The 17,137-nt window shown below is 53.3% G+C and overlaps 1 protein-coding gene across 1 annotated transcript in view; it reads left to right on the top strand.

The window, feature by feature from the left end:
- Positions 1-9,772, top strand: part of LOC121153035 (protein farnesyltransferase subunit beta) — a 60,007-nt gene extending 50,235 nt beyond the window's left edge. Inside the window, exons 10-12 of the mRNA XM_040975447.1 lie at positions 2,037-2,148; positions 2,950-3,064; positions 8,431-9,772. Coding sequence (XP_040831381.1) covers positions 2,037-2,148; positions 2,950-3,064; positions 8,431-8,562 — 359 coding nt within the window. The 3' untranslated portion in view covers positions 8,563-9,772. The remainder of the gene's footprint in view (positions 1-2,036; positions 2,149-2,949; positions 3,065-8,430) is intronic.
- Positions 9,773-17,137: the final 7,365 nt, after the last annotated feature.

Raw genomic sequence — 17,137 nt, 5'->3', positions numbered from 1 at the left:
TGGGCATGAGGGATGCTTTTCTTGGGACTCAGTGGGGGAATTAATGGCCCATGCAAAAGATATTTTTCATTCTTTTCCTCCCCATATTCTTTCTGTTTATTGTTTCTTTTTTAAAAAAGATCTATTTACTTTTATTGCAAAGTCAGATATACAGAGAGGAGGAGAGACAGGAAGATCTTCCGTCCAGTGAGTCACTCCCCAAGTGACCGCAACAGCTGGAGCTGAGCCGATCTGAAGCCAGGAGCCTGGAACTTCTTCCAGGTCTCATACATGGGTGCAGGGTCCCAAGGATTTGGGCCGTCCTCGACTGCTTTCCCAGGCCACAAGGAGGGAGCTGGATGGGAAGCAGGGTTACCAGGATTAAAGCCGGTGCCCATATGGGATCCCGGCGTGTTCAAGGCGAGGACTTTAGCCGGTAGGCCACAGCGCCAGGCCCTGTTTATTGTTTCTGAACCTCATTCTTTAGTTTCTCAATATCTTTTTTGAAAGATTTTATTTATTTATTTGGAAGGCAGAGTTAGAGAGAGGGAGAAAGAAAAAGAGAGAGAGGGATTCTCCATCTACTGATTTGTTCTCCAGATGGCTATAACTGTCAGGGCTGGGCCAGGCCAAAGCCAGAAGCTTCTCTCAGTTTCACGTGTGAATACAAAGTCCCAAGCAATTGGATCATCTGCTGCCGCTCACCCACGTGCACTTGCAAAGGAGCTGGGGCAGAAGCAAAGCAGTCCCGTCTCAAACTGGTACCTACATGGGATGCTGGCATCACAGGCCACCAGTCCCTGGCATCTGCATTTCTCGGCAGCTGCTCGTTTCTGCCTGGCGTTCCCGGCTGGTCTGGGAGCATTCAGCATGAAGTCCCTGCCTCTGGGGCTGTGTAGTCTCTGCCTTGACCACGAGTGGGACAGTCAGGAATTCCCCCCAAAAGGTGTTTCCAAAAACAGAAATATCCTGGGGTTCAGACAGGCTACTTTGGAACCTGGACGACAGTCAAGGTTCAGTGCTGGTGGGATCTGCAGAGCGCCCTGATGGAGTGCCACCTGCCGGAGCCTCCCGCAGAGATGCTGCTTGGCCTTTTTGTGTGGATTGCCGCACAGGCTTGGGAGTGCTTGGTCATATCACAGCTCTGTCCGTGGTGAGCCTCAGTGTGTTGAGCTGGTCTCATGGCCTGGGAACGGGCCCGCATTAGGCCTCATACTCACCCCCCATACCCTTCTGAAAAACTGAGATTCTCAGGCTTGGAACAGTTTGGGATCTGGAAGAAAGGAAATGCAAAATTGACTGAGGAGCTACTGCACAACCTTTGTGCGTTTTCTTGGATCTGTTTCCATGCCTAGAAACTGATTCGGCCCACCTGTGCTGGTTGGCGGACTAGCCCTCCTAAGCTAGACAGCTGTGTTACCCACGGCGTTCACTGAGCGAATGCGTCACACGTCAGGGACGAGAAGCCCGACCTCGTGTTCTTGAAGCATCGTCACCCTGACAGCTGATCGTCACTTGGGCCATCCTGTTACATGATGCGGGCAGGGGGAGGAGGAGCAGTTCCTAGCAGTGTTTGTTGGGAAACATTTCTGTGCCAAGAACAAAACTCAGCAAATGCCCACCGAATAGTGGGTTGAATTCAGGCTTGGCAAAGGAGGAACAGGTTCCATTGCCCCTGTTAAGAGTTCCCTCGGCTGCTTAAAGTCTGGCTAACAAGTTTCAGAGATTTGCTAGCGGGGGAAAGCATTTGGAGTCCAGAATCCTGGGCCCGGCTGCAAAGCTACACCAACAGCTTCTCCCCTGGCTGCCTGTGAGGGGGCTGAGAGCCACCCCGGGCGATAGAGTACACCTGTGGGAAAGCGAAAGAGGGCTGCTTTGAACTGCTGCCCCAAGACAGACATGGGTCAGCGGGTCAAGGATCAGGAGGGAACGGGTGGAACGGGGGCACCAAGTGCTCTAACAAGGAGTGGGAGAAGTAAGGAAACCCCCTTCCACCACCACCCCACTGTGATAAAAGGCTCCCCACCAGGTCCCTCTGACCCCTGGCCCTTTCACAGGTGACCCAGCGCTCAGCATGAGCCACTGGATGTTCCATCAGCAAGCCCTGCAGGAATATATTCTGATGTGCTGCCAGTGCCCTGCGGGGGGCCTTCTGGATAAGCCGGGCAAGTGAGTGCTTCTTCCCAGGGAGGATGGGGTGGCCAGTGTGGGGAGCAAGCGTGTGTGTGTGTGTGTGTGTGTGTGTGTGTGTGTGTGTGTGGTGGGGCGGGCAGGGCTGCACGAGGAGCAGCAGCCCATCAGCTGTCCAGCTTGTCTGTCGTGTGTGTGTGTGTGTGTGTGTGTGTGTGTGTGTGTGTGTGTGTGTGTGGTGGGGCGGGCAGGGCTGCACGAGGAGCAGCAGCCCATCAGCTGTCCAGCTTGTCTGTCTCCCAGCTTGCATGTGTCCCCTCACTCTCTCCCCCAGGTAGGTAGACAGATGGCTGTTTCTTTAAAAAAAAAAAAAAAAGCATGATTTAAATAGCCCAGGATGCAAGATTTTACAACTCTTGAGTGTGGGAAAGTAGAGATTGTAATCATGGCAGCAAAAGAAATGATGAAACTCAAATAGATGCCGCACGTGCCAGAGTGAAAGGCAACCGGAAGTCAGCCACATCTTGTCCCTCCCCTCCCATCTTGCTGCTTTCGGCCTCTAAGGTCATGGCCCGGTCCAGCACTTGGCTCACTTCTAGCGATTGAGAGAGAGAAATGCATATTATCTAGCCCTGGCCTGAGCCCTACAGAGGCCGAGATGACAGTTCCCGTCACTGTGGGGCTGATGTGGGGTGAACAGAACCAAGTGAGGGTGTTCTGAAAGCCATGCTTCCCTTGGCTCCCGTGGAGGACACAGGCGGGCTGTGGGATCCGAGGTCACCTCAGGCCTCTGCATTCACATGGTTGTTCGGGGATTTGGGGTCTTTTTTCTGCTTGCAGGTCACGTGACTTCTACCACACCTGCTACTGCCTCAGTGGTTTGTCCATAGCCCAGCACTTCGGCAGTGGGGCCATGTTACATGACGTGATCCTGGGCGTGCCCGAAAACGCTCTGGTAAGGCCAACGGGAGGGCTCAGCGCACGCCTGCCTGCTGCCCCGGGTCCCCCAGCTCACGGCAGCATTCATCCTGTGAGAACTGGCTGCTTGCCTTCCCCGTGCGGACAGGCTGAGAAAGCTCTTGGCCCACTGCTCAGTGGTTGTTGTAGGTAGATTCATGGCACAAGTGCTGCTCCCAGGGCCCAGGGCATTGTGCCCCTTCCCTGGGTCACGGCCCTGAGCCTGCCTGTGGAGTCCCAGCTGCCTTGCAGAGGAAGCAGCAGACAGCTGCTGCCCAGAGCCTGCATTGAATTCTCACAGCATTGTCCAGCGACTCCGTCTGTCCTGGGGTCTCAGCTCCGCCCTGCTCCCTTCCTTCCTTCCCTTCCTAGCTCTTCTCCACAGTGGGGCCATTTCCTGAATGTGCGTCTGCTTCCTTCAAAACCCTCGGCCACGGGACAGGTGCGGGAGCCTGCTCACAGGGACTGAGTCCCTGCCGTCTGTCAGGATGGTCCCACTTAAAGATGCCCTGGTGGGTGGCACTGCCACCTAGGCAGCTGCCCTGCTTTCTTACCTGTGGCTTTGACCTTCCTTGTATGTTGGTTGGTTTAAGCTGAGAAGTGCTCCAAATGAAAGAGACACAAACAGCCCAAGGGTGAGTGACAAGACATTAACCCCCCATGCTTGCTCAGGAAACTCCGAGTAATGACTGGTCAGCTTCTTCAAGGCTCCACATTCCCTGTGTTGTTCTGTTAGGCATTCCTCTTGCCCTTCGCCTCTCGCCCGAGATGGGGACAGAGTCCTAAATTTGACATGTGTCTCATGTCTGTGGATGTCTTTGTATTGTTACTACATATGCATGTATTTCTATATATGCAGTTTTTTAAAAAATTATTTTATTTGAATGAGGTGGTAGGGGAGGAGACTGGCTCACTCGCCCGATGGTTGCAGTGGCCAGAGTGGGGCTGATTCAAAGCTAGATACCAGGAACTTGTGGGTTTCCCATCTGGGTGCAGGGGCCCAAGGACTTGACCCATCCTCTGCTGATTTCCTGGGCTGTTAGCAGCGAGCTCAATCTGAAGTGGAGCAGCCGAGATTCGAACTGGCACCCATGTGGGATGCTGGCTCTACATGATTAGCCTGATGTGCCACTGCAATAGCCCAATCTATTTTTACGGTTTATTCATGTTGGTACGTGTTGTTTACTCATTTTTTTTTCATTTATGTGTGTATGTATTTGTGTAAAGGAAGTGTTACAGAGAAACACAGAGAGAGACAGAGATCTTCCATCTGCTGGTTCATTCCCCAAATGGCTGCAATGACCAGGACTAGGTTAGTCTGAAGACAAGAACTTCACCGACTTTCCTACATAGGACCCAAGTCCGTGGATCATCTTCCACTGCCTTCCCAGGTACATTAGCAGGAAGCTGGATTGGAAGTGGAGCACCTGGGACTCCAACCTTGTGCCCGTAGAGGATGCCAGCACTGTAGGCAGCAGTTTTACGTACCACGCCACAGCAGCAGCAGCCCTTTGTTCAACTATTGTCATCTCTTGCCATGTCTAGTGGTACCTCAGTTGAGTCCTCTGTACTTCTGTGCGGTTGTTTGCTGCTGTGGCATTGCTGTGGACATTGTGCACGGGCTCCTGAGCTGTGTGTGTGAAGCCTGCTGGACTGGAGGCGGGTGTACCTCTTCATCCTCTCCCCTCTCCCCGCCATGTACTTGTATTAGTTTGTGCCCCAACAGCACCAAGATGTGCTTCATAGTCAGATTTGCTGGGTATGAACTGGGGTCTCCGTCTGGTCTTGTTTTCTCCTGGTTACTAGTTGAAGCTGGGCACCTCTCCCAACATTTCACCATGTCAGACTTGTTCTGCATTGCCTGCCGCTTCACATCCTTTGCTCATTGTCGCACTGATTTGTCATCTCACTTGTTCTCTCTTATGTACTTGTGAGCTCTCTATTTTTAAAATTATTGTTTGAAAGTCAGAATTAGAGAGAGAAGGAGAGACAGAGCCTCCCCTTGTGGTCTCAACGGTTAATGCAGAGTCAGCCAGAAACCGGGAGCTTCTTCTGGGTCTCCCATGTGGGTGCAGGGGCCCAAACACTTGGCTTTCCTCCAGTGGTTTTCTGGGCATTAATAGGGAGCTGGATCAGAAGTGGAGCATCTGGAAGTTGAAGCAGTGCCCATGTGAGATGCTGACACTGCAGGCTTTGGGGTTTTACTCACTATGCCACAGCACCACCCCCCTGAGAATTCTTGATATTAACCCTTTGCCATTAGGTCCCTGTGGTGAACACCTTTCAGTTTGTGAAAGCTTTCATTTTTAGTGGTTTATTTTGTAATCAAGTAGAAGATTTCAAAGTGTTCATAACAGTTTTTCTTCTCCATGAGCTTAGGGTTTTTTTGGTGGTGGGGCAGAGGAGTCTTCCTAACTCTTCCCCTAGCTCACAGCCATAAATGTCTGTTCTAAGTAATCTGAAGCTGTGCGTTTCCCACCTAGACCCTTCATTCCCTTGCGTCCGTTGACAGCGAGAGCTGGAGGGTCATGTCCCTGCCCAGCACCATTTGCAGAAGTCTCGAGCCTGTCCTTCACGTGTCTGCCCACACACTGCTCCCTTCCTTTGGCCTCTTGGCCTGTCTGCAGTGTCCCAAGCAAGTCTGAACACAGGTGGGCAAATCCTGTCCTCCGGGATCTTTTCCCTCAAAACTGCCTTGGAGGGGCTGGTTTAGTGTGGTGCAGCACCTTAAACCACTGCTAACTCCACCTGCAGCCCAACTCCCCTGCTTCTGTGGCTGGGAAAGCAGCCAGAGAAGACCCAAGTGCTCGGGCACCTGCCACCTCCATGGAAGACCCAGATGGAGTTTCCTAGCTCCTGGCTTCAGCCTGGCACATGCCCAGCCACTGCAGGTTCGTACAGTAGTGAAGCAGCAAATAGAAGGTCTGTCCATCACTGTGCCTTTCAAATCAATCAGTCTTCAAGGAAAGAAAAAGAAAGACTCTGCCTTGGCTGCCTCTTGCTTCTTCTTTTAAAATCACCTTGTCAAATTCTACCATGAAAACCAAACAAAATCTGGATTTTTGTGGAATTACACCTAGATTATGGATTAACAGAGAGCTAGCATCTTCTCAATATTCAGGCTGCCTTCTTAGGAACTCATCTTGCAGATTTTCTGTCGTGGTCTTCCTTGATCTTTTCATGTTTTTCTGTAAAGGATTAGCTTGTGTCTTGTGTCATTTCCAACTACCATGATGGCCGCTGCTGGGCTGATCCAAAGCCACGAGCCAGAAGCTTCTTCTAGGACTCCCACCTCGGTGCAGGCGCCCAAGGACTTAGTCGTCCTCTGCTGCTTCCCCAGGTGATAAGCAAGGAGCTGGATCAGAAGTGGAGTAGCCAGGACTCGAACCGGCACCCATATAGGTTGCCAGCGCTGCAGGCGGAGAGTTAGCATCCCGTGCCACTGCTCTGACCTAAGTCTGAGATCAGCTGTCTCTGGTAATGGCAGAGTGTGTGTATGCAGCACACTGATGGGCTCACATTGTGAGTATTGTGATAGGGTTTTTTGGGACTCTTTGCTCATCACGTAGACTGGTCTAAAACTGTAACATACTCCTTTCTGTCTTGGGTTTCAGGATAATATCATTGCTTCATAGAACCGCATCCACATTTTTGTCTTTGAAAAAAACTTGTGGGGTTCAGATTATTAGGTTATTTATTTGAGAAGCAGAGAGAGAAACATCTCTCATCCATTTGGGTTCACTCCCCAAGTGGTCTCAATAGCCATGGTTAGGCCAATCCGAAGCCAGGATCCAGGAACTCCATCTGGGTCCCCTATGTGGGTGCAGGGGCCCAAGCACTTGGGCTGCCTTCCACTGCTCTCCCTGGCACATTAGCAGGGAGCCGAATTGGCTGTGGAGCAGCTGGGACTCAAACCAGCGCTTGTATGGAATGCTGGCATTGCAGAAGGCAGCTGTACTGGCTATGCCACAATGCTGGCTGTAGCCTATAGCTTTTTTTTTGGCACCATATTGGTGGCATAATACGTAATTGTTACATACATTTCATTTATTCATATAGATTTTAAAGAGGCTTTCAAGTCAATTTTTTGTAGTTTGTATTGCTCTAAAAATTTATTCACTTCGTCTAAATTGTTATGTAAGAGGCTGCATATAGTATTACCTTAGAAATTCACACGTTTCCCCTATAACTAGGCCCCTTCCTTCCTTTTCCCAGGCTGGGAAAGCCTTGGGCTCTGGCCTACGGGTCTGCCCTGTTCTTTGGGTTTTTGTGAAGAAGACCGAAGTAGGGCCTCTTGTTATTACTAATGCATCCGAAGGCTAGGGTCCTTTAAGTGGCTTGTATATGTTAACACCTGCTCACTGTTTTCAGAATTTGAATATATAGCAAAAAGAGAAAAGAAAGTGCAAGAACATTTAAAACAACTCCATCATATCATCTTTTGGTACCTGTTCAGTTTTTGCCTATTCATCTATGTGCACATTGTTTAAAAAGAGATTGTGGGCCCAGCACAATAGCCTAGTGGCTAAATCCTTTCCTTGCATGCGCTCAGGATCCCGTAGAGGTGCCGATTTGTATCCCAGCTGCTCTGCTTCCCATCCAGCTCCCTTCTTATGGCCTGGGAAGGCGAGAGAGGATGGGTCAAGTCCTTGGGCCCTTGCACCCGTGTGGGAGACCCGGAAGGAGCTCCTGGTTTTGGATCCACTCAGCTCTGGCTGTTGCAGCCGTGTGTGAGTGAACCAGTGGATGGAAGATCTTCCTCTCTGTATGTCCTCCTCTCTGTATATCTGCCTCTCCAATAAAAATAAATAAATCTTTGGGATAAAAAAAAAAGTGATTGTGAGGGCTAGGCTTTTGTGGCATAGGTAGTTGTACTGCCCACCTGCCATATCAGGGTCCTGGTGCCAGTCGTGGGTGCTCTGCTGTGTGCCTGGGAGGCAGGGGGTGATGGCTCAAATACTTGGGTTCCTACCCTCCCCTAGGGGAGACCAGGGTGGGGTTAGGACTCCTGGCTTCAGCCGGGCCCAGCCCTGGTTGTTGTGGGCACTTGGGGAGTAAACCAACAGATGAGAGAGAGCTTATTCTTTGTCTCTCTGTGCCATTCTGCCTTTCAAATACATAAATCCTTACAAATACATTAAAAAGGTAAGGCTGAGATCATCGTACATCCTGGTGTGAGCATTTGAGCATCCGGAAGGACTGTCTTTGGCTGTGTAATACTCCCCATGCTTCCGGTTGTTGAGCCTTGAGGGATGCGTCTCGTGCTATTCGGAGGCCTCTTTGCACGCACCTGTCCGGGCGAGGAGGCCCCTTGTCCGCGAGGCCTCAGGCTTGCTCACCCTCCTGCGTCTGTTGTCTCTGCAGCAGCCCACCCACCCCGTGTACAACATCGGGCCGGACAAGGTGATCCAGGCCACCACGCACTTCCTGCAGAAACCCGTGCCTGGCTCCGAGGAGTTCAAGGACGAGGTGAGCGCAGAGCCTGCCACCGTCTAGACGGCCTGTGGGCCCTGCCGCCCTGCTCCCCCACTCCCCAGCTCAGACCAGGTGTACGTACGTATTCCGATCTATAGTGTGCCCCAGCCTTCGCCACCGTGCAGCTGTGGGTCTCTGTCCTTTCTCGTCACACCACAAACCAAACCAAACCAAACTGATGGCTCTGGCTTAGGAGGACACAGCAATGTGGTTGAAGTCATTTCCAGCAGTTTTCCAAGTAAAAACTCTCTCAGCTGCGTGATTGTGCTGTGGGGAGCAGCTGTGGCTGGGAGGAAGCAGCACCTGCTCATAGCCGCAGCCTGCTCCACATGGAAACGAACAGGTGTCTGTGGCCTGACAGCATCCACGGTCCCTGCCAGGACTCCGTGTGCACCTGCCGCCAAGGGCGCCTGGCTGGATATACAAATGCTGCCCCAGACCCCACTTCCATGAGTGCCCTAGACAGGACCACATGGGGCTATGCCAAGGCGCCTCCCACCCGGGCCATCTGCAGAAGAAGGGAGCTGCGGTGAGGCGGGAAGAGGTGTCCCCTCCACGCTGGAGGACTGAGCGATGCGTCTCTGCAGGGCCACGCTTGGTGTGCAGGCAGTCTGCTCCCACCCACCCCCGACCTCCTGAGGCGATGACTTTTACCCTGGAAAGCAGTAATACATGGAAAGTGAACCCCGAGCTCCACTCTAGGCTGGAGGAAGCAGCCTGCAAGCTCACGCTGTCTCCTTCTTCATCATGTATCCGAGAGTTGGCCCTACCCCAGAAGTCCTTGACTGCACCCGCAGCCTGGGACCACCCACTGCCATCTCCCCTTCCTCCTATTTTGCTCCAAGACAGCTTCGTCTCGCTCCCAGAGTGTTAACACGACTGACTCTCACCTAGGCCGAGGATCCTGCCTGCCCTGGGCTCCCAGGAGTAAAATCAAGTGCCAGGCAGGGCCGCCGCCACTAATGGGGACAGTAGGCCTGAGTGCCTCCATGCCAAGCCCTTTGGCAGGCAGCGGGGCACCGAGTGGAGCCATCCATCCATCACTTGGGTCACAGCGGGCTCCTGCCCCACACCTGGCCAGCACATGTCACGGGCAGGAGCTTGGAGAAGCAGTGTACCGCGGGAGGCTCTTCTCGAATCCCTGGCCGCTTGCTGCCTCTCGCTTCCTATGGCTTTGGCATGTTGGGCTCCGTATTACCTCCTTAAAATAATAAAAGACTAACATTTTCTAGGCTGCCTCTGACTTGCCATCTGTACCCCCCACAGTTCTTTCAGACCTGAGGTGTCGTCAGCCTCCTTGCTGTGTGCCGGATGCCAGGTCACCAAAGAGGTGAGGAAGCAGTGGGCCTGGCCAGGCACTGCAGGAGCCCATCTCCTGACACCCCAGGCAGCTCACCTGGCACGGGTGCCAGCGCACTCCATGCTGTCTGAGTGGGGACTTGCTCCTGGGCCCCAGAGCACTTTGTTTGGCAGCAGGGGGACGGAGGAGAGGGTGGCAAGCTGGCTGGAGGCAGGGGCTGTCATCGGAGGGACAGGCTGGCATGTGCCCAGCAAGAGACCAGCTTCCAAAGAGGCTGAGGCAGCAGCTGCTCTGTGGCCTGCCCCTTCTGGAGGGGAGAGAGGAGGGTACCCTCCCAGCCACCCCCAAATCCATATCCTGTGACGTGCTTCCTGCGCCTTGCTGGCCTTTGCGTAGTGCCGTGTGGGCGTGCATCCTCATCGCTGTGACCAAAGGGACCGCAAGGAATGGTGGGAGTCATTGGTGAAAGCAGGGAGAAAGAGAAGGGATGGCTTTTGTCTGGGCTGGCTGCCATCTTGGGAGATGATGTTTGCGCAAGTCTTCCTTCTCTGGAGGGTTTCTTGGGAGGGGGTGGGGCGGCGGGGGGCGCTGGGTTGGACGTGTAAGTCCCTGGGGAGGTGACCAATGCTTCCCTAGCATTTGAGTTGGGTTAGCCCAGCTAAATACTGCCCACCCAGCCCCATGGCTAAGTCCAAGTCCAGGTCTCTTCAGAGGGACCCCAGCCTCGCCCTTGGGCAGCACTGTGGTGGGTTACCTGTGGCTGAGGGAGCCTCACTGGGTAGGCCAGCGGGAACCCCTTTGGGATGGCAGCCCCAGGACACGGTATTTTTAAACTGCACTGTCTTCGTGAGGTCATTTCAGGAGCCCCAAGTCAGACTGTGGCCAACAGCACCGTCTGGCACAGGACGCAAACTCAAAGACCCTGGCCTCTCCTTGCTCAGCTTGACGGGACCTGCCTGACCCACCTTCCCACGCTGGGTCTCGGGGTTCACTTGTCATGTCACCCCGGGGAATCCCCCACAGTCCTGGGACTGCTCTGGCTCATCTAAGAGGCTGTGAATCATGGGAAGATGGGACAGTTTGGGGCCCACTTTCCAGGAGCCTCACTGGTGGTCCCCTAGTCCAGCACCCGTAGTCCTAGCCACAGTGCCAGCAGCAACCTCGTGGCCCACGGGACCTATGTCCCTCCAGACAAACAAGTTAGGAGGAGAATGTCCAGATGCCTCAGGCTGGAAAAGTACCAGCCTCAGTCAGGACTGCGGCCCAGAGCCGACCCCCGAGGTGTGACCTTGGCTCGCCTCCACGCGCATTCCTCACGCTCCACGGCCAGCTCCCCAGGGACAGGGGCCAGAAGGAACTGCAGCCATGCTGCCTCAGAATCGCCAGGCCGCTGTGTCTCCTTCCTGTGGGAGGCTCCATGCGCCAGCCTGTCCCATGAAGGAGCCAGCATTGCAGAACCAGCGTGTATCAAGGGAGTTACTGAGCAGAAACCCCAAGGGAGAGGGAGGCAGGGCAGGCGGCAGGCACAGCGGTTGACACCCCACTTGAGACACCTGTATCCCACGTGGGAGTGCCTGGGACTCAGACCTGACTCCACTTGCCATTCCAGTTCCCTGCCAGTTACAGCCTACGAGACAAGATGGCTCAAGAACCTGGGAGACCCAGATGGAGTTCCCAGCCCCAGCTATTGCAGGCATTTGGAAAATGAGCCAGTGAGTGGAAAACCTTTCCCTACCTTTCTCTCTCTTTCTCTCTGCTTTTCAAATACAATTTGAAGGAAAAAAAAAAAAACTAAGAGACAATAGTGACCCAAGAACTCAGAGGAGGAAGGGGAGGAAGAGGAAGAGATAGATGACTTGCCACTGAGCTTTATTTAACCAGCGCTTCCTGGAGTGAAGAGAGAGAACTACAATCAGTCATTCTGGAGCTTTTGTCAACAAAGAGACACGTGCCAGCTTCCGGGAGAGACCATCTTGTTCCTGGTGAGAACCTGAGGGTAGTCCTTTCCGAGGCAGTCAGCAGCCCACACGTCCAGTGTGTCCACCTTGAAGCCACTTCTCATGAAGCACCGAGTCACCAGCGGGGACCAGCTTTCCATGGAGGGCTAGACTTAGTCTTCTGAAAGCCTAACAGCAGAGAGCAGGATCTGCCATCCACTGGTTTATTGCCCAAATGCCTGGAACAGTCATGGCTGGGCCAGGCTGGAAACCAGAACCCCAAAACCCCACCTGGGTCTCTCGTATGTTACACAGGCCCAAGCATCGTCCCGTGCTGCTTCCCAGGGTCCATTAACAAGAAGTAGAATTGTTAGTGCAGTAGCTGGGACCAGTATGATAGTTCAACTGGCTAATCCTCTGCCTTGCAGTGCCAGGATCCCATGGAGATGCTGGTTCGTGTCCTGGCTGCTCCATTTCCATTGAGCTCCCTGCTAATGACCTGGGGAAACAATGGAGGATGGCTCAAAGCCTTGGGACCCTGTACCCGCATGAGAGACCTGGAAGAAGCTCCTGGCTTTGCATCAGCTTAGTGCTGGTTGTTGTGGTCATGTGGGGAGTGAGCCAGCAGATGGAAGAAGTGTAGTAGCTGGATTCCAGTAGGCACTCCAGTGTGGGATGCAGGGATCCCAAACAGCGCCACTTGGCTGCCGTGCCCTTGGCCTTAGGGGTTGGCGGGATGTTGCTTCCTGGTGACTTGGTAGAGATGGAGTTTAGGAAGCCCTGAGGGGTGGTTGACACATGCCCTGAAAGCCATTCACCAATGTTGAGCCGGCATGTGGGTCTCTGGCTGGAGCTGGCAGCCAAGTGGCACCGAGTGTGTGAGCCCGGGGACTGCTGCTGAAGCTGTTGCCTTTAGCTGGGAGAGGCATGGATCAGCTTGCTCCATTGGTACTATCTGAGCAGTGTGTCTCTCACTCCTGTTATGTTTTTTTTTTTTTAGATTTATTTTTATTATTTTTTATTGGAAAGGCGGATATACAGAGAGGAGAGACAGAGAGGAAGATCTTCCGTCCAATGATTCACTCCCCAAGTGAGCGCAACGGCCGATACTATGCCGATCCGAAGTCAGGAGCCTCTTCCGGGTCTCCCACGCGGGTGCAGGGTCCCAAAGCTTTGGGCCGTCCTCGACTGTTTTCCCGGGCCACAGGCAGGGAGCTGGAAGGGAAGCAGGGCTGCCGGGATTAGAACCGGCGCCCATATGGGATCCCGGGCGTGCAAGGCGAGGACCTTAACCACTTGAGCCACCGCGCCGGGCCCTCACTCCTGTTATGTTTAGGCTGATCCCGTTTCTCTCCCACCTTTTTCTTTTCTTCTTCTTTTTAAGATTAATTGATTTGAAACTTGCGGAGAAAGGGAGAGACAGAGATCTTCCATCTGCTGCTTCACTCCCCAGATGGCCACAATAGCTAACACTGGGCCAGGCAGAAATGAGCCAGGAGCTTCTTCCACAGTGAGTGGTAGGAGCCTTCACACAGGGGCCATCGTCTGCGGCTTTTCCTAGGCCAGTAACAGGGAGCTGGAAAGGCAGTAGAGCAGTCAGGACTCAAACCGGTGCCCGAATGGGATGCTGGCACTGCAGGTGACATCTCTCTCTGCTCCGCCACGATGCCAGACCCTGACCTCGGCTCCTTGTGATGACAAGGCTTGGGGCTGAGCTCCAAACAGCAGCTTCAGCATCCTGCCTCAGGAAGGGCACGGCTGCATGGGGGAAGTGAATGTGCTTATGTCTTGAAAAGAACCGTCTGCGGCCAAGGTGGCGGAGACACAGCGCTGCCTGGACGGCGTCTCAACACAAAGGCGAAAGACTCCTCCCATTCACCTCATTCTGGGCGAGTTCAGGTTCAATGAGTGTTTGCTTTCCTAAGGTTGTAGTAGGGCCTGTTGTGGGGTAAGACTCCTCGTTTGGAGATGGCTTCATTTCAGGGCAAGTGTGGTACTGGCATCTTGCTGTACCACTTACTACCTCAGGGAGAAGCCAAGCTTTTCTGCAGAGGGCCACACGCTCAGTGTTTTGGGCTTTGCGGGGCCCGTGGTCTCTGTCACCCGTAATCCACATTTCACCAGCTTTGATCAAAACAAGTGCCTCTCAGAGAGGCCACCCAGTGGCCAGAATACAGTGTGCTGCTGAGGTCTTAGACACCGGCTTCTCCCTCAAGGGGGAAATGGGGCTTGACAGAAGCAGGTAGTGCTAAGAATGAGGAAGGAGCCAGTGGCATTGTGGCACAGGAGGGGTTAAGCCGGCTACCACCCACAGCACCAGCATCCTGTATGGATGCCGGTTCAAGTCCCAGCTGTTGCACTTCCGATCAAGCTCCCTGCTAATCCTGGCCTGGGAAAGGAGGAGAAGATGACATAAGTGCTTGGCTGCCTCGCACTTGGGAGACGTGGAAGCTCTTGGCACCTCTCTCTGGTGTGAATCAGCCCTGACCATTGTAAGCCATCTGGATGGCGAGCCAATGGATGAAAGATTTCTTTCTCTGCTCAAATACATCACATATACAGACTGAGGAAGGAATGAGACCAGGAACACCACCCAGCTCTCCCACATGGGTGACAGAGCCCAAGTGGGGAAGCCCAACAGCAAGGACACTCCAGTGTGGGATGTGGTTTTACAGGTGGTAGCTTAACTTGCAGTGCTACAGCACTGGCACCTACAAACAGTTCTGACTTCAGATATTTTCAGCTTCTGGTGACACTGTGGAGTCCTAACCCGGCCACAAGCAGAGGAGTGTCCAGTGCAGCCTGACATGGGGCTCTACCCCAGGGCCACACAGGTTGCCCGGGAGATGCCAGCCTCTTTCCCCGCTTCCCCAGCCCAGCAACCCATAGGGAGTCGTCCTGGTCCAGACTCGTCCTCTGGTCCTGGACCAACTGCAGAAGTTGGAGAGGCAAGCACATCATCCCTTTCACAGCTGGACCAACAGGTCTGAAAGCCAGGTGACTCATCCCGGGGCTTCCTGGCTATCGAGTGGCCAAGTTGGTGCCTGCGTCCAGACCTGCTGCCTCCCCAAGTCCTCTCCTGACCTCCACAGAAAGGAGGTGGCAAGCCAGGGTCCCCTGCAGGGGTGGATGACAAAGGGGCTGAGAGCCTGGCTGGACACGAGGGCCATGATGCGCAAACAGGAACAGGCCCACGTCAGCCCTGCCCCGGGGACCTGTGCTCTGCCAAGTTTGTGGCACCATGACGTGCGCTGTACCAAGTGCATGCCAGCCCAGTGCAGAGCATGATACTACGTGACTCACAGCAAGGCCGTGGTGAGTCAGTCTCTCCAGGAGCTGACCATGGCCCCGAAGGCAGCCAGCCCTTCCCCAGCCTACCCCAGCACGTCTCAGCAGTTCCCGGGCATGGTCCCGCACTTGTCTGCGATCACCAGCTTTGGCCTCTGCTTTTCCCCCAGCTGGTGTGGGTGGCCTGATGCCCTCACTCCTGCTTCTTTGGCACATCTGAGAACAGCAAGCGGGCAGGACAGGGGCAATGCCCAACTCAATGCCAACCTTCCCCAACGCTTTGCACCCCTGCGAAAGCACAACTCTTGGAAAATAACAAGTGTTTGTTTTTTTTTTTTTTTTAAGTTAGCATTCTAGAATAGTTTGGTTAACAGGAAAATAGCAAGGACAGTACAGAGTTCCCACACACCCATCTGCCAGTTTTCCCTACAAACGTCTTACTTTAACATCGAACATTTGCAGGCCAGTGCTGTGGCATAGCACACTAAACCTGTCTGCTGTGTCAGCATCCCATATGGGCACCAGTTTGAATGCTGGCAGTTCCACTTATGACCCAGCTCCTAGCCAATAAGGCTGAGAAAGCAGTGGAATATGGCCCAAGACCTTGGACCCCTGCAACCATATGGATGACTTGGAAGAAGTATCAGGTTCCTGGCTTCAGATTGGCTCAGCTCTCGTCATTGCGATAAACCAGGGGCTGGAAGATCTGTCTCTCCTCTCTGTAAACCAGCCTTTCAAAGAAAAACATTTTTTCAATGTAAAAGCATATATCCCAATGAAGGAATCAATGTGACTACAGTCTTCACTCACCTGGTTTTTCCCTCCCAGGCCCCCGCCCCTCCACACACCGACTGCCCTTACAGTTGGCCATGAGGTGCCACCAGGCTACTTGGGGCCGTTCCTGGCTTCCTGTGCTTCCTATGGCCTGGAGTTGTAAGCTCTGGGCAGGAATCCTGTAGAATGCTCATCACGTGGGATTGGTGTGCCGTCTTCTTGGGAGTAGATGGGGGGTCATGGTTTTTGAGAGGAAGACTTGTGAGGCAAACTGCCCTTCCCCAGAGTGGCTGGATTTCACCTGGACCACTGACGGAGCTTGCCAGGTGTCTCCAAATGTTCTTTTCCGTTTCTGTGATGTCTCCATTAGAAGGAACTTCGAGCATGCTGCCTCCCTGTCAGGGCAGAGACCTATCTACGCGTACTACCTGGGAGATTTGTTCATTGTTCATATGCATAGGTTCCACACACCTGACTGCCGATTCAAACTATTCAAGCAGCAGGTGTCTGGCCCAGCAGTTACCTCGGTATCCCACACTGGGGTTGCTGTGGTCTGAGTCCAGTACTGGACTCCAAGCTTCTAGTCACACAGAACCTGGGAAGCAGCACTGACGACTTGAGCAGCTGGGTCCCTGTAGCCCAAGTAAGAGACCTGGATCGTATTACTGGTTCCCCGTTGTGATCTGTCACAGCCCTGGCTCTTAGACGCTGTTTCAGGGAGTGAACCGGTCTGCTTTCCAAACAGACTTAGAAAGACGTCTGTCCTGAACCCTGGGAATATGTACACATTGAGACTCTCGGTTGATACGAGGTGGCGGTTCCTCATCCCTGGGCCTGGGACGTGTGGAAAGTCGTGTGTGGCTTCCCTCTGTTTCGGCCCTTCCCCCAGGAACAAGAAGAAATAGCAAATTTGGAAGCGATTAATTCACCCAGTTTTCCCTAAACCTTGATCTTTCCTAAACCTTGATCTTTCCCACCCCGATCAACCATATAATCATTATTTTAAAAATGTAATCTTTAAAAATAAAAAAGAAAACTAAGCATACATATTTTCCCCTTGCCATAATGTCCTAAACAGCACCGAGTACCAGCTGTTTACAGAGCACACACGTTAGGTATTATGGGTCATCCAGAGGCAAAGTTCACGGGAGGAATGACTGTATGGGTCAGGAGTGAACTCTAGGCTCCAGGGAGGGTCCTGGACTGCTGACCTCCGGGGAAAGCAAGTGGTGATGTTGTGTGCACTTATGAAGATGTGGACTACGCTCCAGAGCTGCGTCCTTCCTTCTGCAGCTCA

The sequence above is a fragment of the Ochotona curzoniae genome, unplaced genomic scaffold, assembly GCF_017591425.1.
Source record: "Ochotona curzoniae isolate NIBS_2020 unplaced genomic scaffold, NIBS_Ocur_1.0 contig_2688, whole genome shotgun sequence".
Classification (NCBI taxonomy): domain Eukaryota; kingdom Metazoa; phylum Chordata; class Mammalia; order Lagomorpha; family Ochotonidae; genus Ochotona; species Ochotona curzoniae.
The sequence above is the reverse complement of the archived record's forward strand: the minus strand, read 5'-3'. Positions and strand labels throughout refer to the sequence as shown.